This window comes from Sus scrofa, chromosome 1 (genome assembly GCF_054392235.1).
Source record: "Sus scrofa isolate SSC_HxYL_T2T_F1_AM1 chromosome 1, Sscrofa_HxYL_maternal_Yorkshire_Landrace_v2.0, whole genome shotgun sequence".
In the NCBI taxonomy this organism is placed as follows: domain Eukaryota; kingdom Metazoa; phylum Chordata; class Mammalia; order Artiodactyla; family Suidae; genus Sus; species Sus scrofa.
Genome location: NC_139383.1, coordinates 92,348,189 through 92,376,074, shown reverse-complemented (window position 1 = coordinate 92,376,074; position 27,886 = coordinate 92,348,189). Strand labels below are relative to the sequence as shown.

Genomic DNA, 27,886 nt, shown 5'->3' with positions numbered 1-27,886 from the left:
AGAATTTCAGTCCCTATGCCAGAGCTGCTGAATCAGCATCTCCCTTTTACTGTGATTCTCATACACGCTAGAGTTTGAGAAGCACTGATTTACATTCTGACACAGCCCCTTCTTGACCCAGAGCGACAGAGGTGGGGAGACGATACAGGCAGTAAACCGCTGCATCAGGGACTGGACCTGTACCCAAGGACTCACTCCAACCTTTTTTATTTTAACCAAGCCCTGCCTGTACAGGAAATCTGCCACTAAAGATAGGAATGTGTAGGAGATGTGAGGACACAGAGCCTCTGAAAGCTGTTGCGCGGGTGAAAAAGGGTGGAACAGGAAGGAGAGGAAGGCAAGTTCCTGGACTTCAAAACCACAGCTTGTCTAGGTGCTACTCTTCCCCTTAATTAGCGCCTAGCTCTGTGAGGAGGCTACTCTTTGCTGACCTCTTCTTCTGCATTTTGCCTGGTATTAAAATGTCACCGTCTAAAACTTTCCCCCATGAATTAGAAACTTCAAGTTGCGAGGGACTGAATGTGCCCGTTTTCCAACAGTTTCTGGAAGTTCTCTGCTTGTATGGTGTAGTCATGGTGAAACCTGAGTCATCTGAAGTTGGTGACAGCGCCAAGGAGCTGGGAAGGGGCTGCAGACCAGTGGGGACGCAGGATCTGGGGCTCAGGGCACCCTGGGCCACTGGCCTCCATGGGCAGGAAAGCCACTCTTCTTCTGTGTTTACACAAATCGCTCCAAACGTCACGGTGCTAATGGGTACTCTCTGTAGCATCTCCCCGCATAATTGTTTCTCAGAGTTCCAGGAGCAACACCTAACTTTATTATGTGCCAGAATTTTCTTCCTTTTTTTTTTAAAAAAAAACAAAAACAAAAACAAAAACAAAAACTGAGCAACGACATTTTCCTGGAGTGGCAAACAATTTTTGTTTTAAGGAAAACAAGTTTTTCTCTTGTGTCTGCTCCTATACGTTAAAGAAGTACCAGAAAATACACTTCTGTTTGGCACGTGTGTGTGTGTGTGTGTTGTGTGAGAGTGTGTGTGCATATGTGCGCGCGCGCGCGTGTTTGCCATTTCTCCAAAGTTCTGACTCAGAGTCTGCAGGACAATGACTGATTTTTTTCCACCGCAGAGCCGCTATGAATTTCTCCACACAAGGATGGGACTGTTTAGGCGCTCTGGGCACCGCTGCTGGGGCGCTAGTGTAAACAGCCCGAGGGGCACGGTGGCCGGGAAGCGGGCGCCCGGTGTTCCCGCCGGGAGGTAGGGCGCGGGCCGGGCCAGGCTGATCGCCCGGGAGCGCCATTGTGATGAGGCGGGAGGGGAGGAGCCGCCGGGTCCCGGCTAGATTTAGATCCCTCGCTCGACTGGCGGGCGCGCCCAGTGCAGACTGCTGAACTCCAGAGTCAGGGAGACACCCGGGAAGAGGTGGAGGGCCACACCCCGCAGTGCCTTGCCGACTGCCTCGAGAGCTCGCGTTGCCCGGCGGACGCCGCTGAGATGCTGGGCCCCCTGCTCGTGACAGCCGCCCACCTGGTCTGCATGTGGAGCTCGGTGCTGGCGGCGGCCCCCGGGTAGGGGGGCTTGGGGCGCGGGCTTGGGGCGGGGGCTTGGAGCTCTGATCCTACATCGTTCAGCTCGGCAGGGGGCAGTGACTTTCTCCAGCCACGAGGTTGTTTCAGCGTCTTTGGCCATAACTGCTTTCTTAAAGACAGTCCTTTTATTTTTAGTCCACGTTGCCTCTGCGCTTTTCTCAACTTTTTGCTTTCAAATAATGTGCCTTCTTCTCTTAAAGATATTTTTTGCATGCCTGTTTTTCCAAACAAGATGTCTGAACTTTGGCATTGGCAAGGTGTAGCTGAGGTGGCTTATGGGTTCAGGTGCAGATTTTATAGGAAGATAACTAAGGAGACACCTCATTAATGGAAATCACTCTCCCCCCTCCCCCGCCCTGAGTTTTTGCCCTTGATCCCTAACCACTAGCTTTGGCAGAGAAAGTGCTGTTTTAGCGATTTTTATGCTCTGCTCCACCTGGAAATGTCACTACTGATAGTTTCATTTCAGTTGGTATATTTTGATCAGTGGTGTTGGTTAGATGATGTTTTCTTGAGTAGATGCCCAAGATAAGAAACAGGCAAAATCCACAAGTGCATGTTTGTGTGTATGTGTATTTGTGTGTGTTTGTGTGTGGGTGGGGGGGCCTTTAAGCCAAGAAAAAAAAAATCACTCTGGGATGATGTCTTCTGTAAAGGAGAAGTACAGAGGCTTGTACTTTCCAAGTATTGTCTGCATGTCCCAGTGTAAGCCATCCTGTGCTACTTCTGGTTTGTAGCATGGAAATAATGACACTGTCCTCTAGCGGTGCACGAATTACTGCATTAAAACTGATTGATGGGCATGTGCAACATGATAAATATATTTAATACTGCTCTACATTATGTGTGAAAGTTATTAAGAGAGTAAATCCTTAGAGTTATGATCACAGTGAAAAAATGTATCTTTTTTAATTTTGTATCTATGAGATGATGATTGTTCACTAAACTTATTGTGATAATCATCTCATAATGTATGTAAGTTAAATCATTATCTGTACACCTTAAAGTTACATGGCACTATATATCAATTAAATCTCGAGAAAACTGGATGAAAAAATGGATTAGTGAGAATTATTGTTGTTTCAACAGCATTTTATTTGCTAAATGGAGCAGGGGGGTCAATATTATTTGGAATAGTTGCAGTGGACAAGCATGCGGGTCTGTCTCCCTATCTGTGAAATTTGAGGATCTCAAAAGAATGGAGATATGAGGATAAGAAATTTTGTTTTCCCCCCGTGGGGAACTCTTTAGGCCCAGGTTTCTGGTAACAGCCCCTGGGATCATCCGGCCAGGAGGAAACGTGACTATTGGGGTGGAACTTCTGGAACACAGCCCCTCACAGGTCACTGTGAAAGCGGAGCTGGTCAAGATGGCAGCCAACCTCACCGTCTCTGTCCTGGAAGCAGAAGGAGTCTTTGAAAAAGGTAAGCTAAACCGCAGAGTCTTATGCTTCTGTGATAGTCTTATGCAACTGTGGAGTCTGTCGATAAAGCCGTGTGCTAGATGGGGCAATGGAGAAGCCCCTCTTTTTCAGTGGCTTATGGAATCCACTTTGAATTCTTAGCCAAGTGGAGTTGAAAACGGTGCTCCTGGGATGCTCTTCCTGGTGCAGATTCTGAGACCCAGGTTCCTTCCTCTTTGTGGCTCCATCATCATCAGTACATGGCCTGCACGGCTGCAGGGGAAGAGCATGGAGTTTCTTTCGTGGAGGTTTTTATGGCCACTCCTGGATGTGGCTCATATGCTTCCACTTCTGATGGCCATGTTCAGCTGTGCCAGAGGCTAGGGATGCCAGCCAGTGTATGCCCAGAAGAGGAGATGTGACACAAAATCATATTTATGTAGGGTTTATACAAACCATGTATAACCATATTTCTTTATTGGGTGCAGAGGATTTTACTAAGTAGGCCTGTGAGGAGGAAAAGAAGAGCTAGAGTTAATATCTAGTTTTATAGAATATTTTTTAGTTTTTTAAGTAACAGGAAAAAAGAAAGATAATGCAGAAGTTTTTAATGGGAGCCATTTGTAAAAGAACCCACATCTCCTGTTTTAAGTATGGTATCTAACCAGGCCCAGGATCAAATTGGGTCAATGAATGTCTTTTTCAATACTAAGGAAAAAATAATTTTTGTGGGTAAATAGTTAAATATGTAAACTTTTTTCCTCATTAAAACAAACATTGATTTTTTTTCTAATTGAAAGGGTAAATATACACTCACTGCTAGCAACCTGATAAACAGTGGAAGTAAAGAAAATAAACTAAAATCAGTTGTTGTAAAATCCTACCACCCAACTATGGATACGGTGGCTAGAAGCAGTTTTAGATGTTTAGTTAGAGGCTAGAAAGTGAGGCATAAATTCCTGTAATGTTAAGAATTAACTTTTTTTTGGCCACGCCCATGGCATATGGAAGTTCCCTGGCCAGAGATCAAACCTGTGCCACAGCAGCAACCTAAGCCACTGCAGTGACAATGCTAGATCCTTAATCTGATGTGCCGCAAAGGAACTCCAAGAGTTAACTTAAAAAAATCATTTAAGGGCACAAAACGAAGGGTGGATGGGATTCCACAGTAGTTCATTATATAAATGCTTGTCTTTCATTAGCATATAGAAATTAACGCCAGGAGTTCCCGCCCTGGTGCAGTGGGTTAAGAATCTGACTTCAGTGGCTTGGTTTGCTGTGGAGGTGTAGGTTCGATCTCTGGCCCTGTGCACTCGGTTAAAAGCATCTGGTGTTGCCTGTAGCTGTGGGTCAGATTCAATCCCTGGCCCAGGAACTTCCATATGCTGTGGGTGAGGCTATAAAATAAATAAATAAAAAAAGAAATGAACACTATCATGAAATGAGATAAAATCATAGTTTATATACATCCAAGGTTCTTTCTTCTCTGGGAAGTTGATAGACTGGGTGGGCGAGTTTGGGATAGGAGTCAGAAAGAGGTGATGTGTGCAGAGGCCAAGCCACTGTGTCTCTTGTAGCAGTGATGTCAGGAACGTGAGAGACTTTGTTTCTTTGGAGATGCAGTGTAGTTAGTGCTTAAGCTCTGAGATTGAGTCTTAGCACTGATGTGTGATCCTGGGCAGGTACTTCAGTTTCCTCATCTATAAGCAGTGAGATTTGCTGTATAGCACTGGGAACTATATGTAGTCACTTGTGATGGTGCATGATGGAGGATAAAATAAAAAAAAAAGGATGTATATATGTGTGTGTGTGTGTGTGTGTGTGTGTGTGTGTGTGTGTGTGTGTGTGACTGGCTCACATTGCTGTACAGTAGAAAATTGACAGAACGCTGTAAACCAACTTATAGTTGGAAAAAATAAAAATCATTTAAAATAATTAAAAGAAATAAAATGGGGGTAATGTACTTCCCAGCGTAGTTATAAAGTTAAAATCAGTACACAGTACCATTAGGTACTCAATAAATGACAGCCATTAACATTGTCAGTAGTAATGCTATTGTAGAGTAAGATGCAGGAAGTGTAATTTCCTTTTTACATGGAGGCAAATCTCTACTTTGATTGAACTATTTATTCTGAAAATGAATGAATCTTGGTCTTAGGAGAATGGATAAAGAAAATACTGAAATACTGAGTCACAGCAGAAAACACTTTGAGGAGTTCCACCTTCATCATTTATTGAATAAGAATTATCATTTTGGCTCTGCTAGTGTGGCAGTTTTACTGCAGTGCAAAGGTCCAGAAAAACAAGGATGATTTTGATAAACATTTGGGCTTTGCGTGGACATTTGCATACTCTTTTCTAGAATTTCTCCTGCAGTCTTTTCTGCATTCTCCTTTGTCTGTTTCCTTTCTTTTTTTTGTGCAAATAGTACAAACACTGGGGTGCGTGTTATTGTTGCTTGGCTTTTAAACTTTATTCCTAGATTTTTCCTTTGGGAGGAAAGTGTGTCATGTGCTTTTGGAAAGTGCCCAATATCTGGTCAGACAACACAACCCTGGGAACAGAATGGATCTTTGAAAAAGAAAGAGAAAATGGGAGTTCCCTTGTGGCTCAGAGGTAACGAACCAACGAGGATCCATGAGGATGCAGGTTCGATCCCTGGCCTCGCTCAGTGGGTTAAGGATCTGGCATTGCCCTGAGCTGTGATGTAGGTCACAGACTTGGCTTGGCTCCTGCCTTGCTGTGGCTGTGGTGTAGGCTGGCAGCTGCAGTTCAGATTCAACACCTAGCTTAGGAACTTCCATAGCCAAGAGTGGCCCTGAAAAAAAAGAGAGAGAGAAAATGCACTGCTCTCTGGGGCCTCTTTTGGACTCAGCTGGCAAATGCCATTGCCTGGAGAACTCTCTCTCTTTCAAAGGAGAATAGTTAACTTTGCTGTCAGGGGCTGTGAGTCATTGTTCTCAGAGCAGATGCTTCCTGTAAGGTTAGGACTTAAGGACCAAGACATTCCTCCCTCCTTGTCTTCACATCCGCTGCTTTATCTAATTTCTGGAGGTGTAACAATATGTAGATAAAGGAGCACTTTCTAAATCAATGGGGTCTGGATCTCCCTGGGATTCATTTTTTTTTTCCTTGCCACATAAACACAAATAAATACATTTTAGGTGTGATTATTTAATCATTTTCTTATGAGGGCCTCCAAGAAGTTCCTGCCAAGAAAAAATTGGTTTTAACAAGGATTCATCTTCTAGCAGAGCTGGGTAAGAGGGGAACTGTTTCTAGCAGGTCTGGTCTTAGAAACCACAGGAGTAGGGCAGTATTTCACTATAATCAGAATGTATTTTTAGCTTAATTTGTGTCAGAAATAGTTATAGCTAAAGGTTTTGAATTGCAGACAGACTATACCTTAATAAAGGCAGAAAAGTATGGCTTATCCTCAAGGAAGAGTTCATTTATTCTCTCTCTCTTTTTTTCCTTTCATTCTACCCGGTTATGTGGAGGGTTTCTTGCCTTTTTGGAAGTTAAAGATCTGCCAGCATTCAATAGGTGTTCTGTGCGAATTGTTCTACATGTAGTTTTTGTTTTTTTTTTTAGTGTGTTTGTGGGAGAAGGTGAGCACCTTGTCTTAGTCCTCCACCATCTTGAGCCCCTGTTGAAAGTTTTTTTTTATTTATTTGTTTGGCTGATCTGGGGAAAAATTTTTTCCATCCATGAGGCCCATAGCATGGATTACATTACAGTTAGCTTATTCATTTTATTGATTGATTGATCTATTGATTGTCTTTTTAGGGCCACACCCGTGGCATATGGAGGTTCCCAGGCTAGAGGTTAAATCAGAGCTGTAGCTGCCGGCCTACACTACAGCCACAGCAATGCGAGATCTGAGCCGTGTTTGTGACCTACACCACAGCTCACGGCAATGCCAGATCCTTAATCCACTGAGGGAGGCCAGAGATCGAATCCGTGTCATGAGGGATACTAGTTGGGTTTGTTAACTGCTGAGCCATGATGGAACTCCAGCATATTAATTTTTAAACATATTTATTCACTATTTATTGAGGATCAATTTTCTTTCTTTCTTTCTTTCTTTCTTTCTTTCTTTCTTTCTTTCTTTCTTTCTTTCTTTCTTCCTTCCTTCCTTCCTTCCTTCCTAAATAGCCCTTGAGAAAAAGTGTATCTAATAAACTTTGAAGAGGTCACTAGGGTGTATTAATGCCTCTTTAGCGGTGAGATTCAGGCATTGAAGTGTACTTGTCATTATCATACCACCATCACCAGCACCATCATCACCATCAACACCATCGCCATCATCACCATCGTTGTCATTAGCATCATCTCTATGGTGAATAGAACTAGGTTCATAATCTTATATTTTGTGGTATGAAAGAGTTAAGCAAATATTATTGATAAAACATGGTAAAAATCAACAGGTAGTAATATTCAGAGTAAGGAAGATGGAGCAGTTATTGGTATTTGAAATCAAGTTAGACTATCTTTTAGTTGGAGAGTAAGTCTGTCACCTTATTTCTTACCTTCTTGACCTTTAACTTTGCCATGATGCTGCCTTGGATTCCATGTCATGTTAAAAAAAATTAAGATCATTTGAATTCCCAGGTCATAAATGAGAACTATCTAATCATCTATTAAAACATATGGAGTCCTTGAAACCATAATTTCTACTTTATTTCCCATTATCTCAATTTGAAATGTTCTCTTGTAAACTTTCATTGTTTTTCCTAGATGAGATTTACTTCAAATAGTAAAGTAAACTGTTTTTCCCCACTAATGTACTCATTGTCGCTGGTTTCACTTAACGCCTGATTTTAGGAAAAAACCTAAACAGAAAATCTCAACTGAAACATTGGGTGCCTAGCAGGTCATCTCCTGCTTGTTTCTTTGTGGTGCCAAGCCTGCTCCCATCTTCCCACTGAAGGATTTGGGTGAGGTGGGCTCTACCACCATGTCTGTAGCTTTTAATAATTTGCTTTTTCTTCTTGTCCTAAAGTCTTGGCCAGCTAATGCGGTGTTTACCTTCCATTCCTTAAGAATTAAACATTATAGGAGTTCCCATTGTGGCTCAGTGGTTAATGAATCCGGCTAGGAACCATGAGGTAGCAGGTTTGATCCCTGGCCTCACTCAGTGGGTTAAGGATCCCGAGTTGCCATGAGCTGTGGTGTAGGTCAGTGGCTACAGCTCCGATTAGACCCCTAGCTTGGGAACCTCCATGTGCCGTGCGTGTGGCCCTAGAAAAGACAAAACGATAAAAAAAAATCCAATTTAGTTTGGATGGCTTTCTGGTGGAAACAAACCTCCCAAACATATGTTTCATGGCTCGTAGATCCACGTCAGTGCCATGGTGTTTGTGAGAGTACATTAATTAGTGTGCTGTGTGGGCAGGTCTCCCAGGGAAGGTTTTCACAGGCAGCTGTGCCTGTGGGACTCTGTCTGAACTCGTAGTGACATGAGAATTATTTTTAAAGAGTGTGGGCCCTTCATTCATGTCTTTGGTATTGTGTGTGACAAGTAGTAATAGGCAGGTGGAGCAGGAGGATATAGGACCCAGAGTGAGGTCATGATGTGCTTGGGCTCTGAAGCCAGGCTAGCTGGGTGCCCTTCCACTGGTGGTTGTGCGGCTGTCAGCCGTCACCTTCTCACTAGGCTTTGGTTTTCTCATCCGAAGAGCAGTGGTTCCCGCCTTGCACAATTATATGGTTATTGTGAGGGCGAAATGAGGTAACATGTTTAAAGCACTTAAATTCATAGGAATTATTCAAGAAAATGGTAGCCATTGTCACTAGAAGGTGATGGCAGCAGTCAAGGTCAGAGGCAATTCTGAGTCACCTCTTGGGATGATCTTGAACAGGGAATTCTAAAGGCACCTCACGAGGAGGGCATGGAAGGGATGTAAGGTATTACTGTTTCCTTATAGCACCAGGGACCTTATGCACAATTTTCACTTCAGTAACTCAATGGGGAAGGCACTATTATCTTCATTTGAAAGATGAGAAAACTGAAGCTGAGAGAGAACAACTAGTTTTCCTGGGTTAACATGGTTAACAGCACAGCCTGAATGTGAAGTTGCTTCTGTTGGATTTGAATTTCAAGGTTTTCTACTGCCTGAAAGAGTATGAAATATTTTTTTTGTTTGCTTTTCTTTGGGATATTGATAATTTTTTGTTTACTTTACTTCGGGATATTGATGCCGTGCAGTACCCGTTGTCTTCCTTGAAAATCATTTTCTTTGTGTGTGGTAGTTTGGAGCTGGATCTCATGAAATCTGATCTGATCTAAGAGTTGTAAGATGCAGTGGCAGCTCTCCTCATTTTGTTTGGGCTTCATAGTTTTCAGAGCAGGAGGAGACCTCAGATAAAAGCCCAATCAGTCACCTCATTTATAGGGACTGAGGGGTGGTGTTTGGGAACTTGTTGAAGGTGAATTACCCACCTGTTGGGGGCAGGAAACAGACCAAGGCCCCCAAATTTACAATCTCATGCTAGTTTGATTACACTCTAGGAATCTAGAACTGTGGGAACTGTGTGTGAGACTTAGGGTATATTTGCAAATGTTGAATTTTGTGGTATGAAAGAAAATAAGGTGACCTAAGGAGTGCATTTTTGTGCCAGTTTCTTATTTCAGTTCAAGGTCAGTTGCTCTTTATGGACCAGTGGTTCCTGCATTGGGGTTGGGTTGGGGTGGGGGTGAGGTGCCTCAGATCTCTTCTGAAATTAGATGCTGTGTTTCTTAAAGTGCAGGTTCATGGTCACATGCTCAAGACAAAGGTCAGGTCAGGGAATCTAAACTTTATTTTAAGCAATCACCGCAAGTGATTCTCAGCCACGGTCAAATGAGCACAACTGCCCTCTAGTTAGCACAATTCTCATGGATTGTTCTCGACCAAGTACTGGAAGCCTGAGCGTGAGAGGCAAGCCTTTGCAAGTCTGTGATGATTCATGGCCACTGCGGGCCCCGCCCAGATTCCTGTATGTGCCTTGCAAGCCCTAAGCCTTGTTGTTCACTTAAAGCAGTAAAGAAACATGTCTTGGAGTTTGCTTATGAATCAGTGATGAAGTGAGGTTGAAAGTGAACAGACTGATTCTTTCAACTCCAACTGAAGTATATGCTTCTCCTCTCCTCACACAGAATGAGTCACAGTCCTGGTGACTCACTGAGGGCCTGTGGTGGAAATAGAAGGCAGATCCTGTAAGAATTTGGGCTGGGTTGCTGTTTGATCCTTTCTGCTGTTAAGAGAGCTTTTCAGTGTGGTAACTCCTTGTTTCCCCATAACATATCCCCTTACCAGTTTATCATGCGTCGATTATTTGCTATGTGCAGAACATGAATGGATGGGAGCCAGGGCAGAAGCATTAGAGAAGGTTCAGAAGCTGCAGAAGGATATGTATAACATGACAAGTGCAGAGGCTGGAGACTGTTTGCTTCTTGTTTGTGTAGAAAATTCAGTGTGGTTGGTAAACAGTGCTTCTTGTGTGTGATGCTGGGCCTGGTACTGTTACCTTTTCCACCGGGAGCTGTACAAATGTCCATTCATGAATGTCCCACCTCTGCTGACATATTTGGCATGTTGTGGGTACAGTTCATCATATACGGGAGAAGGGAAGGGCGTGCTGGCCTGGGAGTGGCAGTTGTGAGAAGGACAGAGAGGGCTGTGTGTGTTTTCTGAGATGTCCCATTCCACTTTAGGTGTGACTGTGAGGAGACATCGGCTAGAGATGGTCAACAGGTGGCTTTGAAATTGTAGCTGGGTAGAGGGTTTAATTCACCATTTTTATAGAGGCAGACACGATTTGAAGTTTCGGTGGGAGGACATGGGATACACAAGAGACAGAGCTTACGGAAGGAACAAACCTGATGGCAGGAGCTTAGGAGGAGGAAAGGAGGTTGATGAAATGGATGGCCAGAGAGCAGCCCAGATGAATGGATTGGAGATGCTGAGATGTTTCAGAGACCCAGGGATGAAAGAGTTATGACAAGGAAGGTTTTAATAGTCTGAAATGTCCAAGAAGGTCAGAGAAGAGAGGAAGACAAAGACAAGGGCGTGGGTGATCTTCCAGTGAATGGTTTTAAGTCAGTTGTTGGGAGCAAAAGCCAAGTTTTCAGTAATATATGGGTGGTGAGAAAATGTAATCAGAAAGTGTGGACCACTCTTTTTTTTTGTCTTTTTAGGGCCTCACCCAAGGCATATGGAGGTTCCCAGGCTAGGGGTCCAATCAGAGCTGTAGCCGCCGGCTTACACCACAGCCATAGCAACACAGGATCCAAGCTGTGTCTGTGACCTACACCACAGCTCATGGCAATGCCGGATCCTTAACCCACTGAGCAAGGCCAAAGATCAAACCTGAGTCTTCATGGATGCTAGTCACATTCGTTTCTACTGAGCCGCAACAGGAACTTCTTTTTAAGCCACCTTGGTTGTCTCCCCCTCATCTCCCACACTATGGCCCTATTGTTCTCAATCCAGTGGCCTTCCAGTGACCTGAAGAGCCCCCCTGAGCTCGTTTCCTACAACTCCCACCTCATCCCCAGGTACTCTGGCCTTCATACAGGTCCTGGCATGCTCAGACCTGGGGGTTTTGCACCCACCCAGATCTCTCCCTGGAATGCAGTTTGCCAGAGGTCTTCACAACTCATCTGCCATAGGTTTCCTCTCAGTGTCACTTGTGCAGGATTCCACTCTGTACGAGTTTGAGGGTTGAAAGGACTTAGGAGGACTGTCTCTCAAATGGCCCAGTAAAGAGGTGAAAAGCTTGATGCAAAGGGGTAGGTGGATAATTCAGGGATTAGAAGCATGGGTGAGGGGGTCATTCTTAAAAAAGGTACTTTTTCAAGCACAAAATAATGCCATTTGCAGCAACATAGATGGAAGTAGAGATTCTCATTCTAAGTGAGATGAGTCAGAAAGAAAAAGACAAATACCATATGATATCACTTATATCTGGAATCTAATATATGGCACAAATGAACCTTTCCACAGAAAAGAAAAAAACCTATGGAGAACAGCCTTGTGATTGCCAAGGGGGAGGGGAGGGAGTGGGATGGACTGGGAATTTAGGTTTAGTAGATGTAGACTATTGCATTTGGAGTGGATAAGCAATGAGATCGTGCTGTACAGCATAGGGAACTATATCCAATCACTTGTGATGGAACATGATAGAAGAGATTATGAGAAAAAGAATGTATATGTATGTATGACTGGGTCACTTTGCTGTACAGCAGAAATTGACAGAACATTGTAAATCAACTGTAATAAAAAATTTAAAAAATGTACTTTTTCCTTTGATATAAGGAAGAGATAGAAGAGAATGAGCAAGGAAAGAAGTATTTTCAAGTTTGACCTTGAGATGAATAATAATATGGAAATATGATTTTAGAAAATCTTGCCATTGTTACCTCTGAATTGTACAGATCTGTCCTCTCTTTGTAGGAAGGCAGGATAAGTTATAAAAGCTGGAGAAAGAAGCACAGAATGGGAGCTGTTCCCTGGTGGTGCCCTCATCTGGGACCCTCCAGTAGGTCGCAGACACAGCTACTGGAATGCAGGGCAGGCACTTGTATGGCATTGTGGGGGGGGGGGGGGGCGCAGGAGAGTGGAAACCAGGAAAGGCTGTTTGTGGGGGTTGCACACCTTGCTGGGAGCTGGGGGTGGAGGGGAGGAATTTCATTGTCTAGACGGGTCTAAGCGTGAGTAAGAAGTGGAATTGTAGGAGTTCTCATTGTAGCATAGTGGAAATGAATCCAACTAGTACCCATGAGGATGAAGGTTTGATCCCTGGCCTCGCTTAGTGGGTTAAGGATCCCGAGTTGCTGTGGCTGTGGTGTAGGCCCTTGGCTGTAGCTCCAATTCTATGCCTAGCCTGGGAACCTCCATGTGCCATGTGTTCAGCCCTAAAAAGACAAAAAAAAAAAAAAAAGAAGAAGAAGAAGTGGAATTGTATTCCTCATCACTACTGGGCAGGGCTGAGAGGGCTTCCTACCAAAGGTGAGGTACAGAACTGGAGGGGAAGGAGGTGATTAGTGGGTCCTGACCTGACTCTGTCTCTGTGCTCTTCACCTCCCTTAGGAAAAGCCCATGACATGACATGACTCTTCCTTCGAAAGAATGAGAGTGAAACTGAGCAAAGAAGATTTGGGGGGGGGGGGTATAGGAAGGGAATGGGTAGGCCTGGGGTCTTTATTTCTGAAGAATGATTCCTGAATCAGAATCTGAAAACCAGAGTGGTTAAGGGCTTGGAGATAAACAGGGAGGAAAGTGTTTTAGGACACCTGGTAGCTTCTTTTGGCAGGACAGTGTTAGCAGTTTAGTAATTTACTGTTGTAAATTTAAATTTCACTGAAATCCAAGTTAAATCTCCTCAGGAATATAGTTAAGCCAGGGCATTTACCATTTTGAGAATTCCAAACATTCATCAGGCACCCAGTTGTCCACGGCACCATACTGCTGGTGTAAATGCTTTTGGTGACCACACAGAGTTCTTATCCTTATGCTCCTCACAAGGAAGCAAAGTAGATTTTACTTCCTGTGCCAACTCCAGCTGATGGTCGAGGCCGCTTGGTGCTCTGTTGATGGTTTCAAGTCAAGGCTGGGTTTCCTGAAATATAGGGCAGGTGAATTGACTGTGTCTGCCGTGCATGGCGATGAGGAGTGTGGTTTGAATGCCGCAAATGAGTCTGCAGAGGGGAAAGCAGGCACTTGCCTAGTGGGCTCCAGTGGGGCTCAAGGCAACAAAACAGGGGTAAGAGGGAAAACTGGGAAGAGTGGGTGTGTCCTGATACAGAAGAGCAGCAGAGAGGGTGGGTGAGGGCTTTGGGACTCATATTTTAGAAAGAATAAAATATGGGGTCTGTACTGTTCAGCTTGTGAGATACACCAGGTCCTAAAGGGTCCCCTGAGCTAATATGGAACTGGACCCTTAGTACTACTTCTTACTACCTGTGTGACCTCTTCATCTGCATAACAGCAGCGGTAATAGTACCCACCCCAAAAAGTTGTCGTAACGATGAAAAGAGACAATGTTTTAGAGCTGCACTACCCAGTATGTTAACCACTAGGCACATTTTTTTTTCTTTCTCCTTTTAGGGTTGCATCCTCTGCCTATGGAGACTCCCAGGCTAGAGGTCAAATCAGAGCTGTAGCTGCTGGCCTACACCACACCCATAGCAACGCCAGATCTGAGCTGCATCTGCCACCCATACCACAGCTCGTGACAACTCAGGATCCTTAACCCACTGAGCAAGGCCAGGGATTGAACCCGTATCCTCATAGATTCTAATGGGGTTCGTTAACCACTGAGCCATGAAGGGAACTCCCACACGTGGTTTTTGAGAACTTGACATATGGCTTATGCGTATTAAGATGGACTATAAGATACACCCTGGATTTTGAATACTGAATGCCAAAAACGCAATAAAATTCAGTTTTTTCTTATTGATGATACATTTAATGGTAATCTTTTGCATAAATGGGATTACACACCTGTGTTATTAAAATTAATTTCACTCATTTCTTTTTTCTTTTAGTCATGTACTGCTTTAAGACATTTTCCATGGTGCCTGGCATGCAGGAAACACTTGGGAAGGTCAGCTATGTTGTGCCAAGCATCTCCCAGCCTCAGATGTTAGCTTGGTGCCTCCCTCCTGAGAACGAGCCTGGCATGAGGCCCGGTGGCTCTTTGCTTGTGACTCAAGTGGGCCTTCAGCCTTAGTCCTTATCCCTTGAGGAAGACGGAAGTCTTCCTAAAAAGTTCCCTTCACCATCCCATAGGGGCTGGTAAATTTTTTCCATAAAGGGGCAGCTAGTCAGCACTAGGTTTTGCCTGCCTGTGGTCTTGGTTGCAGCTACTCAGCCTTTGTGGCATGAAAGCAGCCAGTCAGTGTGTAGCAAATGCGTGTACTTGTACAGCAAGGGAAATTGGTCTGGGAACCTGAACTTGGAATTCATATAATTTCCATGAGTCACAAAATATTCTTTTTATTTTTCCCAGTTATTTAAAATGCAAAACCCAGTTCCCATTGTGGCTGGGTGGGCTAAGAACCGGACTAGTAACCATGAGGATGCAGGTTCAATCCCTGGCCTCGCTCAGCGGGTTAAGGACCCAGAGTTGCTGCAGGCTGTGGTGTAGGTCACAGACTTGGCTTGGCTCCTGCCTTGCTGTGGCTGTGGTGTAGACCTGCAGCTGCAGCTCTGATTTGACCCCTAGCCCAGGAATTTCCATAGGCCATGGGTGGGGCCATAAAAAAATAAAATGCAGAAATGTTTTTAGTTGTACAAAAACAGGCATGAGCCAGACTTGGCTCAACCTTGCCATAATAAATGCTCTGTACATTTAGCAGCCCAGAGCCTGGCTTGATTGGTTTTTCATTTGTATAGAACCTCACATTTAGTTTACATTGTGCTATTTTATTTATTTTACTTTTAGCGGGCTTTCTTTTATTTATTTTACTTTTAGTAGGCTTTTGACCTTTTTATACTTAGCAGTCTAATGGAACAAAACATTATTTGTGAAACGTATTTATTGAGATATTTGTAAGTGAGGGGAGGCAGGAGGCAAAAAAAAATAAAGGAATATGCAAGGGATCAAAGGAAGTTTTTTGTTTGGTTTTGCTTAAAATACTTGTGTTTTCTATATGGATTGAATTGACTAAAGACTTCCTTGGCTTAAAAGTGACATTATACCATGAAGCAGAAACATTATATTTTAAGGTTTTGTCTTCCATGGATTATGTGTAGAAAACCCATTTTCCACTTTGCCCATCTGTGATCAAAGAAAATGCTGAAGAATAACTTGATAAAGAGGTCAAAATTTTCAGCTAAAACAGTGATTTCCTTAAGTTTATTATTGTATGTTACTGAATAGCAGAGAGCTGCCCAAAGTAATTAAGCAGTAAACACTAAGGCACATAAATGGAAAATCCTTTTTTTTTTTTTTCTCCATAGAGACTATTTCTAGACTGAGTTGGCTTTCCAATTACACATTCTCCTTCAGGGAGTCTCCCCAGAGCTGTTTGCTGAGCACAGCAGTCAGAAGAGGTAGCATATGGCATTACAGAGGGTGTTTAAAAGTTAAGGAAAGGTTAGTTTTTGTGTATGCTTATTACACAATTTAAAAATAGCTTGGACTCTATTTGTAAATCAAACGACGGCCAGCTCTCAGGCCTGTGCCAAGTGTGAAGCCTTAAAACAAGGATTCTTTTGAGTGGCTTTGGTGGCTTTGAGAGGGAGAAAGCACTGGAAGGGTTTTAAGATCGATGTTCTCTGGTTAAACACAGAAACGATCTGAGTTGTACAGAGTTACCTTGAGTAACACGAGAAGGATTTAGTCCGTGATTAAGAGCTCATGCAATGTTTTAAGATGTGGTGACTATTTCTTCTGTGTGACTGCAGCTCCTGCAAAAGAGAGGAAAAAAGTTCACGGTTTGCAAATACTGTTTAATCCTCAACCTAGCACCCACTGAGAAAGAGATGACTGTTTCTCACCTGCACTCCCACCACTCTGCTCCCAGTTTTATAGTTTGCTGCTGGAAATTCTTGCTAGAATGTTAGGATGTTCCAATAATACTTAATAAGTGCCTGGGAAATTCCAGGCTGCCTCCGTACATTTAGAGGGAAGACAAGAAGTTGAAAAAAATGTCAAGTACTTCAAGTTTACTTTTTTTTTCTTTTTTAAGTGCCACAACCAAGGCATATGGAAGTTCCCAGGCTAGGGGTCAAACTGGAGCTACAGCTGCCGGCCTATACCACAGCCACAGCAATGTGGGATCTGAGCTGCATCTGCCGGATCCTTGACCCACTGACCAAGGCCAGGGATCAAACCCGTGTCCTCATGGATACCAGTTGGGTTTGTTTCTGCTGAGTCATGACAGAAACTCCCTCAAGTTGACTTTTTGAATAAGGACATGAGACAAGTGAGGAGGCCCTAAATTGGATCTCTCTGTACGTCTTTTGGGTCCTTCCCTGAATCAGCAAGATGTGGGTGGATGGGGCCCCTCTGCCCTACACTGCAGCTTTGGGTGCAGCTTCTGTTTCTGGTTCTGGGTGTTTCCTGGGTGAAGGACATGGTCATATGTCAGAGCAGGGAGACCCAGGCATGTGGCCCAGTCCATCTTTCAATTTCTCTAATGAGAAAGCCCCTCAAAGCTTTGACTCTGTGAAGAGTTACATTAAAAAAAAATTCCACAAATGGGATTTCCTGAACTTCAAATCAGAAATATTTGCCCTCCAATTAATTAACCAACTAGATTTATTTGGATTGTAGACTCAAAGCTTTTTTTTTTTTTTTTTTTGCTCTTTTTAGGGCTGCACCCATGGCATATGGAGGTTCCCAGGCTAGGGGTCGAATCGGAGCTATAGCTGGTGGCCTATGCCACAGCCACAGCAAAACCAGATGCAAGTTGCATCTGTGACCTACACCGCAGCTCACCACATGCAGGATCCTTAACCCACTGAGTGAATCCAGGGATCAAACCCACATCCTCATGGATACTAGTTAGGTTAGTTAACTGATGAACCCTGACAGGAACTCCTCAAAGCTTTTTTTTACTTTCTCCTTGCTTGGTGTCACTTAGATAAAAGTAAATCCTCCCCACTCCTACACATTTATTCTTTAGTCTTTGTGAGCTTGCCAGTGATGGCAGGTGACTGGTGAGTCAGGCCCTAGTAGAAAGGAAGCACTAAGCTCTCAAAATAGTCAACCGCGATGATTTATCTTAAAGTCATGAAAAACCAGTGACTCTTCAGTCATCTGGTGTATTGGGGCCCGGCTCCCTGCAGTTTAATATTTTTGATTTTATTCCACTGCAGGACACTGGGATGGGTGTCAGGCTGTATCACCCAGACCCAGCCTATCAGGGATGTGTAGCCGATGGCTCTCTCCCAGCCCATTTGGGGGCTGCACCCTCTGGAAAGTGTTGCCTTCCCTCTGGGTCCAGCCCCTCCCCCAGCTCAGGACAGCACCCCCTGTGGATGCATCTGGAGCCTGTGCTGAGGCTCCCCCTCTCCCCATCCTGCTTCCCAATCCCCCCTTTGCTTCTCAGGGTCCTGGTCCAGGCGCATCCTTGCACGTGAAAGACCATCTCAGAGTCCGCCTCCAAGGGACCCCGACCTTAGACAGATGTGGTGAACTTTCCTTTGAAGATGGATCTTCCTGATCTTGAAATTAACTTCAGAGGCATCAAGACTGTGTAGTGTGAAGAACTGATAAAAAGAGAAATTGTCTAGTTTTTATATCCTTTCCAGAAGTTCTCGTGTAACACAAATTATTTTATTTGGCTCACTGCTGCAGTACCTATAGTGTAGCTAAGGGCCGGGAGAAGCATGGAAGGAGGATCTAGGTTCTAAATGACTAACAGGTTTGAGGAGAAACAGAGACTAAGAGGATTGTGATGCTGAACCTCTGGGACTGAGGGAATGGGTGCCAGGTGCACAGAGAGGCTTCCCAGGCTGTGCAGCATTTACAGCAGTCAAAGGGAGGTAGAATGCAAGAACAAAGTACAGATGCTGAAGTTCCTGTTGTGGCTCAGTGGTAACCAACCCGGCTAGTACCCATGAAGACTCAGGTTCCATCCCTGGCCTCACTTGGTGGGTTAAGGATCCAGCGTTGCCATGAGCTGTGGTGTAGGTTGAAGACTTGGCTCGGATCTGGCATTTCTGTGGCCGTGGTATAGGCCGGCAGCTGCAGCTCTCATTTTGGCCCCTAGCTTGTATCCCTAGTTTGAACTTCCACATGCCATGAGTGCAGCCCTAAAAAGCAAAGAAAAAAAAAAAAAAAGGTGCTGCTGCTGAGAGACAGTGGCTTAGACTTTTGGCTGTATTACTTCTGTCCTGTGTGACCCTAAGCAAGTCACTTAATGTCTCTGTGACTCAAGTTCTCATTTGTAAAATAAGGATAATAATAGGATTAGGGTGAAGATTAAACAAGTTAATATGTGTTATGCTGTGGGGGCATTGTAAATAGTACTTTTTGTTATATTTTATTCACAAAATTTAAACTTTGTATGCAGTCAGATCTGTTGGTCATTTTATTGCTTCTAAGCAGAAGTTTAGGTCTTCTGTTCCCTCGACCAGCATTGTCCAAGAGAAGTATATTACTGCCACACAGGTAATTTAACATCTGGTAAACACCTTAGAAAGGTAGAGAGACACAGGTGAAATAGTTTTAATAGTATATTTAATTTAACCCAGGAGTTCGTGAATATTATCAGTTAAGCCTGTAATCACTATAAAACTTGTGGAAGCAGATTACATGCTCTTTTGTTGTTTTAGGGCTTAGAAGTGTGGGGTGTATTTACAATTGCAGTAAATTCAGCTCAGTGGCTGCTCATGGCTGGAGCCTCTTGCACTGGCTCCAGCCATGTGCAAGAGGTTTGCTAGTTAATCTTTCTAAATCTAAATGTGTACCTATCTCTTGCTGTGAATGAACCACCCAACACTCAGGAGCTTCAAATAGCAGTGGTTTATTATTTTTCACGAGTCTCACTCATTCCACTTCTACGCACAAGTTTGGTGATTCTTTGCCTGAATCAATTATTACCGTGATAGTTGGGAAGTTTTCTAACTCCATGATTTCTCCTACATTTATTAGTTGGAATTCTATGGTAAAGAATAACTTCTTCTCCCTCATTTAGTCATCTGTTAAATTACATGTCCGCACAAACTAATAGACTCATTTTATTTAGTAGATTATAATCCATTGTTTACTTGTTCAGATTCTCTGACCAGTATCATAATAATGTTCAACTTGAACATTCAAATAAATAAACACTATTTTGGGGGGCAGATTTCTCATATTATCCCTGTCCCCAGGCATAGCCTCCTCTACTATCAACATCACTCACAAGAATGATCATTATTTATTTATTTATTTATTTTTTATTAAGGAAAACCTGCATTGATTCTTTGGAAAACCAAAGTTCACAGTTTACATTAGAGCTCACTTTTTATTTATTTTTTTTATTATTTTTCTTTTTTTATGGCCACACCTGCAGCATATGGAAGTTCCCAGGCTAGGAATCAAATCAGAGCTGCAACTGCTGGCCTACACCACCGCCACAGCAGCGCAAGACCTACACCATAGCTTGTGGCAACACAGGATCCTTTAACCCACAGAATGAGGCCAGGGATCGAACCTGCATCCTCATGGATCCCAGTCCAATTCCAAACCGCTGAGCCACACTGTGACCTCCTAGAGTTCACTTTTGATGTAAATTCTGTGAGTTTTGACAAGTGTGTAATGTCACATGCCTGTCATTGCAACATCATACGGAGTATTTTCACTACCCTCAAATCCTGTGTTCTGCCTGTTCGTCTCTCCCTGCACACCCCCAGCAACTAATGATTCCCATAGTTCTGCCTTTTCCAGAATGTCATTTAGTTCAGATAATATAGCATGTAGATTTTTCAGATTAGCTTAGTAATAGGCATTTAAGTGTCCTCCCTAAAAAAGGCCTTTTATTGGCATGATAACTCATTTCTTTTTTATTGCTGAATAATACTCCATTCTATGCACCACAGTTTATTTATCCACTCACCTGCTGAAGGACATCTTGGTTGCTTCCAAGTTTTGGCAATTATAGATAAGGCTGCTGTAAACATTTGTGTGAGGATTTTTGTGTGGATATAAGTTTTAAGTTCTTTTGAGCAAATACCATGATTGCCAGATTGTATGGTAAAGTATGTTTAGTTTTATAAGAAACTATCTTCAAAAGTGGCTGTACCATTTTGCTTTCCCATCCCCAGTGTATGAAAGTTCCTGCTGTTCTACATATGGGCTAACATTTGATGTCAGTATTTTGAATTTTGTCCATTTTAATAGGTGTGTTTTAACTTGCATTTTCCTACATGGTTATTTGCTATCTGTATCTTTTCTTTTTTTTTTTTTTTCTTCTTTTTCCATTTTAGAGCTGCACTCAAAGCATATGCAGGTTCCCAGTCTAGGGATTGAATCAGAGCTGCAGCTGCTGGCCTACAGCACAGCCATAGCAATGCAGGATGTGAGCCGTGTCTGTGTACTACACCACACCTCACAGCAATGCCAGATCCTTAACCACCAGGCTACGCCAGGATTTAGCCTGCATCCTCATGGATAATAGTTGGGTTTTTTAATCACTGAGCCATAACCAGTAATATACTCCCTGTATATTTTCTTTGGTGAGGTGTTGGTTAATGGCTTTGATGCATGTTTTTTTAAATGGAGTTAAATATTTTTTTCTTATTTTTGAATTTTAAGAATTCTTTGTATATTTTGGATTATAATCCTTCATCAGATGTGTCTTTTGGAAATTTCTTCTCAGTCTGTGGTTTTTCTTCTCATTTTCTTGACATTGTCTTTTGCAGAACAGAAGTTTTACATTTTAATTAAGTCCAGCTTATCAAGTGTTTCTTTCATGAATTGTGTTTTCAGTGTTTTATCTAAAAAGGTATCACCATACCGAAGGTCATCCAGATCTCCTATGCTTTCTTCTAGGAGTTTTGTAGATTTATATCTAAATCACTGATCCATTTTGAGCTAATTTTTTGAAGGGTGTAAGATCTATATCTAGATTCATTTTTAAATTTTAATTAAAAAATTTTTTATTATAGTTGATTTACAGTGTTCTGTCACTTCCTGCTGTATAGCAAATTGACCCAGTTATATATATATATACATACACACACACACACACATATATATTCTTTTTCTCACATTATCCTCCATCATGTTCCACCACAAGTGACTACATGCAGTTCCCTGTGCCATACAGCAAGACCTCATTGCTTATCCTCTCCAAATGTAATAGTTTGCGTCTACTAACCCCAAACTCCCAGTCCATCCTACTCCCTACCCCTCCCTCTTGGCAACCACAAGTCTATTCTCCGTGAGTTTGTTTCTTTTCTTTTTATTTATTTATTTTTTAGATGAAAAAGATTTTTTTGATGTTTTTTAATTTCCCCAATACATTATTTTTTTTCTACTGTACAGCATGGTGACCCAGTTACACATACATGTATATGTTCTTTTTTCTCACATTATAATGCTCCATCATAAGTGACTAGACATAGTTCCCAGTGCTACACAAAGCAGGATCTCATTGCTAATCCAGTTTGTTTCTTTTCTTTAGATAGGTTTATTTGTGCCATATTTTAGATTCCACATGTAAATGATACCATGTTTGTCTTCTCTTCTCTTTCTTTCTTTCTTCCCTGCTTCCTTTTTTTTTTTTTTTTTTCTTTTTAGGGCTGAACATGAGGCATATGGAAGTTCCTAGGCTAGGGGTCAAAATAGAGCTACAGCTGCCAGCCTACACCCACAGCCACAGCAAGGCAGGATCCTTGACCCACTGATAAGTGAGGTTGGGGATGAAACCTGCATCCTCATGGATACTAGTTGGATTTGTTTCCACTGTGCCATATCAAGAACTGCGTTTATTTCTCTTTCTGACTTACTTCACTTTGTATGAGAATTTCTAGTTCCATCCACGTTGCTGCAAATGGCATTATTTTGTTCTTTTTTATGGCTGAGTAGTATTCCATTGTATATATGTACCACATCTTCTTAATCCATTCATCTGTTGTTGGACATTTAGGGTGTTTCCATGTCTTGGCTATTGTGAATAGTGCTGCAGTGAACATATGGGTGCATGGGTCTTTTTCAAGGAAAGTTTTGTCTGGATATATGCCCAGGAGTGGGATTGTTGGATCAATCATATGGTAGTTCTCTACTTAGTTTTCTGAGGTACCTCCATACTGTTTTCCATAGTTGTACCAATTTACATTCCTACCAACAATATAGGAGGGTTCTCTTTTCTCCACACCATCTCCAGCATTTGTTATTTGTTGACTTGTTAAGGATGGCCACTCTGACTGGTGTGAAGTGGTAGCTCATTATAGTTTTGATTGAATTTCTCTAATAATTAGTGATGCTGAGCATTTTTTCATATGCCTATTGGCCATCCCTGTGTCTTATTTGGAGAAATGTCTATTCAAGTCTTCTGCCTATTTCTCATTGGGTTGTTTGTTTTTTTGATGTTGAGTTGTATGAGTTGTTTGCAGATTTTGGAGATTAAGCTCTTGTGGGTTGCATTGTTTGCAGCTATTTTGTCCCATTCTGTAGGTTGTCTTTTTGTTTTTTCTTTATGATTTCCTTTGCTGTGGAAAAGCTGGTAAGTTTGATTATGTCCCATTGATTTAGTTTTGTTTTTGTTTCTATTGCCTTGGAAGACTGACCTAAGAAAACTTTAGTATGGTTGATATCAGAGAATGTTTTGCCTATGTTCTCTTCTGGGAGTTTGATGGTGTCTTGTCTCATGTTTAAATCTTTAAGCCATTCTGAGTTTATTTTTGTGCATGGTGTGAGGGTGTGTTCCAGTTTCATTGATTTATATGCAGCTGTCCAGTTTTCCCAGCACCACTTACTGAAAAGACTGTCTTTTTCCCATTTTAGGTTCTGGCCTCCGTTGTCAAAGATTAATTGACCATAGGTGTCTGGGTTTATTTCTGGGTTCTCTCTTCTGTTCCGTTGGTCTGTATGTCTGTTTTTGTATGACTACTACACTGTTTTGATTATTGTAGCTTTGCCATATTGTCTGAAGTCTGGGAGAGTTATGCCTCCTGCTAGGTTTATGCCTCCTGCTAGGTTTTTGTTCCTCAGGATTGCTTTCACCTTCTTGGTTAGGTTTATTCCTAGGTATTTATTTTTTGCGATGTGCAATTTTAAGAGGTATTGTTATATTTCTTTTCTAAAACTTCATTGTTAGTATACAGAAATCCAATTGATTTCTGAATTTTAATCTTGTATCCTGCTACTTTGCTTAATTCATTGATTAGTTTGAGTAGTTTTTGTGTGGAGTCCTTAGGATTTTCTATATATAGTATCATGTCATCTGCATAGAGTGACAATTTTACCTCTTCTCTTCCATTTTGGATACCTTTTATTTCCTTGGTTTGTCTGATTGCTGGGGCTAGGACTTCCAATACAATGTCGAATAAAAGAGGTGAGAATGGGCATCCTAGTCTTGTTCCAGATTTTAGTGGGAAGGCTTTCAGCTTTTTGCCATTGAGTATTATATTGGCTATGGATTGTTCATAAATGGCTGTTATTATGTTAAGGTATGTTCCTTCTAAATCCACTTTGGTAAGAGTTTTTATCGTGGATGGAGGTTGCATTTTGTCAAATGGTTTTTCTGCATCTGTTGAGATGATCATATTGTTTTTGACTTTTCTTTTGTTAATGTGGTGTATTACATTGATTGATTAGTATATGTTGAACCATCCTTGTGAACTTGGGATGAATCCTACTTTGTTGTAGTTTATGATTGTTTTTTTTGTTGTTGTTGTCTTTTTAGGGCTGCAACCACCGCATATGGAGTTTCCCAGGCTAGGTGTAGAATTGGCGCTACAGATGCCGGCCTACACCATAGCCATAGCAACATCAGATCCAAGTCATGTCTGCGATCTATACCATAGCTCACAGCAATGCTGGATCCTTAACCCACTGAGTGAGGCCAGGGATTGAACCTGCATCCTCATGGATACTAGTCAGGTTCATTTCTGCTGAGCCACCATGGGAACGCCTTTTTTTTTTTTTTTTTTTTTTTTTAGTGTGTTATTGGATTTGGTTGGCTAAAATTTTGTGGAGAACTTTTGCGTCTATATTCATCAAAGATATTGGCCTGTAATTTTCTTTTTGGATAGTATCTTTGGTTTTGGTATTAGGGTGACGGTGGCTTCATAGGCTGTCTTTGGGAATGTTGCTTCTTCTTCAACCTTTTGGAAAAGTTTAAGAAGGATGAGTATAAGTCTTCTTTGTATAGTAGAATTTGCCTGTGAAGCCATCTGGTCCTGGAATTTTTTTGTAGGGAGTGTTTTTATTACATATTCAACTTCATTTCTAGAGCCTGGTCAATTGATCTATTTCTTCTTGATTCAGTTTTGGTGAGCTGTATGTATCTAGAAAGTTGTCCATTTCTTCTAGGTTGTCAAATTTGTTGGCATGTAATTTATAGTATTCTCATGGTTTTTTGGCTTTCTGCAGTATCGCCATGGAGATTTCTCCTTTTTCATTTCTTATTTTGTTTGAATTCTTTCTCTCCTCTTCTTGGTGACTCTGGCCAGAGGTTTGTCAATTTTGTTTACCCTTTCAAAGAACCATCTTTTGGTTTTTATTGATTTTTTTCTGTTGTTTTTTTGAATCTCTATTTTATTGATTTCATTTCTGATCTTTATGATTTCCTTCCTTCTGCTGACTTCAGGTTTTGTTTGTTCTTTTTCTAATTCTTTTAGGTGGTAGGTTAAGTTGTTGATTAGAGATTTTTCTTCTTTTTTGAGGAAGGGCTCTATTGCTATGAACTTGCCTCTAAGAACTGCTTTTGTAGCATTCTATAGATTTTGAATGGTTGTCTTTTCATTATAATTTGTCTCAAGGTATTTTTTTAATTTACCTTTTGATTTCCTCATTGACCCATTGGTTTTTTAGTAGCATGTTTAGTCTCCATGTTGTCAATTTTTTCTCATTAGTTTTGCTGTGGTTGATTTCTGGTTTCATGCTATTGTGGTCAGAGAAGATGCTTGAAATAATATCTATACTCAAATTCTTTGAGGTTAGTTTTGTGCCTCAGTATGTGGTAATCCTGGACTTGAAAAGAATGTGCACTTGAAAAGAATGTATATTCCTGTTTTTTTCAATGTATTGTCTTGAAAATATCAATTAAGTCTAACTTTTCTATTGTGTCATTTAGGATCTCTTTTGCCTTATTGATTTTCTGTCCAGAGGATCTGTCCATTGATGTGAGTGGGGTGTTAAATCTCCTGGTATTATTGTATTCCCATCAGTTTCACCTTTTTTGTCTGTTAACATTTGTTGTGTGTATTTGGGTGCTCTATATTGGGGCATATATATTGACAAGTGTAATATCCTCTTCTTGGATGGATCCTTTAACCATTAAATAGTGTCCTTTGTCTTTCTTTATAGCCTTTGTTTTAAAGTCTATTTTGTCTGATATGAGTATTATTACTCCCACTTTCCTGTCTTTACAGTTAGCATGAACTATATTTTTCCATCACCTCACTTTCAGTTTATGTGTCCTTTGCCCTAATAGGCAGTATTTGTAGGGTCTTTTTTTTTTTTTTTTTTTTTTTAATCCAGTCTGCCAATCTTGTGTCTTTTGTTTAGAGCATTAAGTCCATTGACATTTAAGGTAATTATTGTTAAATATGTATTTATTGCCTTTTTAAATCTTGTTTTCCTATTGATTCCTATGTTTCTCCTTTGCTCCTTTCTTTCTTTCTTTTCTTTCTTTTTTTGGTTTTATGATTTCCTTTTATTTTCTGCTTGTGTCCTCTTCTTTTTAGTTTTTGTGAATGTATTGTTTGGTTTTGATTTGTGGTTGCCCTGTTTTTCAAGTATTTTAACCCCTTCCTATGTCTGCTTGCTTTAGCCTTATAGTCATATAGGCTCAAACACATTCTAACAAAAAGAGTCAAGATTTTCTTACTTTCCTTCCCCACATTTTGTGATTTTGATGTCCTTTTTTCACATCTTTATCCTTTTGCCATTCATTGTGTTTATCTTTGCTTCTACAATAGGTCAATAGGTGTTCTTTTTTTTTTTTCCTTTTAGATCTGTATACTGGCTTATTTGAGTACTTTTCAATTGTGATTTTCTCCATCCTGTTTCTTCTTGTTTCTTTTTTATTTAGAGGAGTGCTTTCAGTATTTCTTTTAGAATGGGTTTAGTATTGCTCTTTTAGTTTTTATTTGTTGGAAAAATTATTTATTTCTCCTGTTTTAAATGATACTCTTGCTGGGTAGAGTATTCTAGTGTGTACAAAAGATTCCCTTTTAGAGCTTTGAATATATCTTGCCACTGCCTTCTGGCCTGTAGTATTTCTGTAGAGAAATCAGCTGATAGCCTTATGGAGGTTATCTTATAATTAATTCTTTGTTTTTCTCTTGCTGCCTTTAAAATCCTCTCTTTAACTTTTGCCATTTTTTATTATAATATGTCTTGGTTTGGGCCTGTTTGAGTTCAACTTGTTTAGGGCCCTCTGTGCTTCCTATATCTTGATATCTAGTTCCTTTAGATTTGGAAAGTTTTCAGCCATAATTTCTTCAAGTATACTTTCAGTTCTCTTTTCTTTTTTTCTCCTTCTGGAATCCCTATTATACATAGATTGGCCTGCTTTACATTATCCCATTGATCTCTTATGTTGCTTTCATGTTTTTTTGTATGGTTTTCTATCTGCTGTCCTCGATTGAGTGATTTCCCTTATTCTATCTTCCAAGTCACTTATTTGTTCCTCTGCATTATTCATTCTGCTCTTCAATGCCTTTAATTCAGCTTACTTCTCTACAACTGAATTTTCTATTTTCTCAGCTCCTCCTTATGTTTTCTAGTTCCTTTCCAAAGTAATCTGCATTTCTGTTCATATCTGCTCTTAATTCATTCATATCCATTTTTGATTCCTTTGGAATTTTTGCTGTCACCTTTTTGAACTCAGTGTCTGTTAGACTGCAGAGGTCCGTTTCATTGTCTTCTCCTCCAGGCTAATTCTCCTGTTCTTTTAACTGGGGATGCTTCCTGAGCCTCTTCATTGTGGTTATATTTTTCTTATTCTGTGAGTTTAGCAAAAACAACTACTGTAGTCTTAGAGGGCTATTTATATGTGAGAGCACCCCTGGGTACTTTGTGACCGTTTACTTTTTTTTTCTTTTTTGGCATGGGGGCTGCTTTTGGTATGGGTGCTTGCTGTCTCTTTCCTCAGTGTGTGCAGGCTGTTATCCCCTTGATAGTGTGCTTCATGTGCATCCAGGAAGACGAAAGCAATGGGCAGGGCTAATAGCTGTTGCCTGGTTGCTAGGCCCTTGACAGTGGTGAGGATTCATGGGGAGGTGGTGGAGGCTGCTTTTG

General features: G+C 41.5%; 1 protein-coding gene across 1 annotated transcript in view; it reads left to right on the top strand.

Moving 5' to 3' along the window:
- The first annotated feature begins 1,077 nt into the window (after positions 1-1,077).
- CD109 (CD109 molecule) overlaps positions 1,078-27,886 on the top strand; it is a 159,516-nt gene continuing 132,707 nt past the window's right edge. Inside the window, exons 1-2 of the mRNA XM_001927545.7 lie at positions 1,078-1,569; positions 2,842-3,014. Of these exons, the coding sequence (XP_001927580.3) occupies positions 1,496-1,569; positions 2,842-3,014 (247 nt within the window). The 5' untranslated portion in view covers positions 1,078-1,495. The remainder of the gene's footprint in view (positions 1,570-2,841; positions 3,015-27,886) is intronic.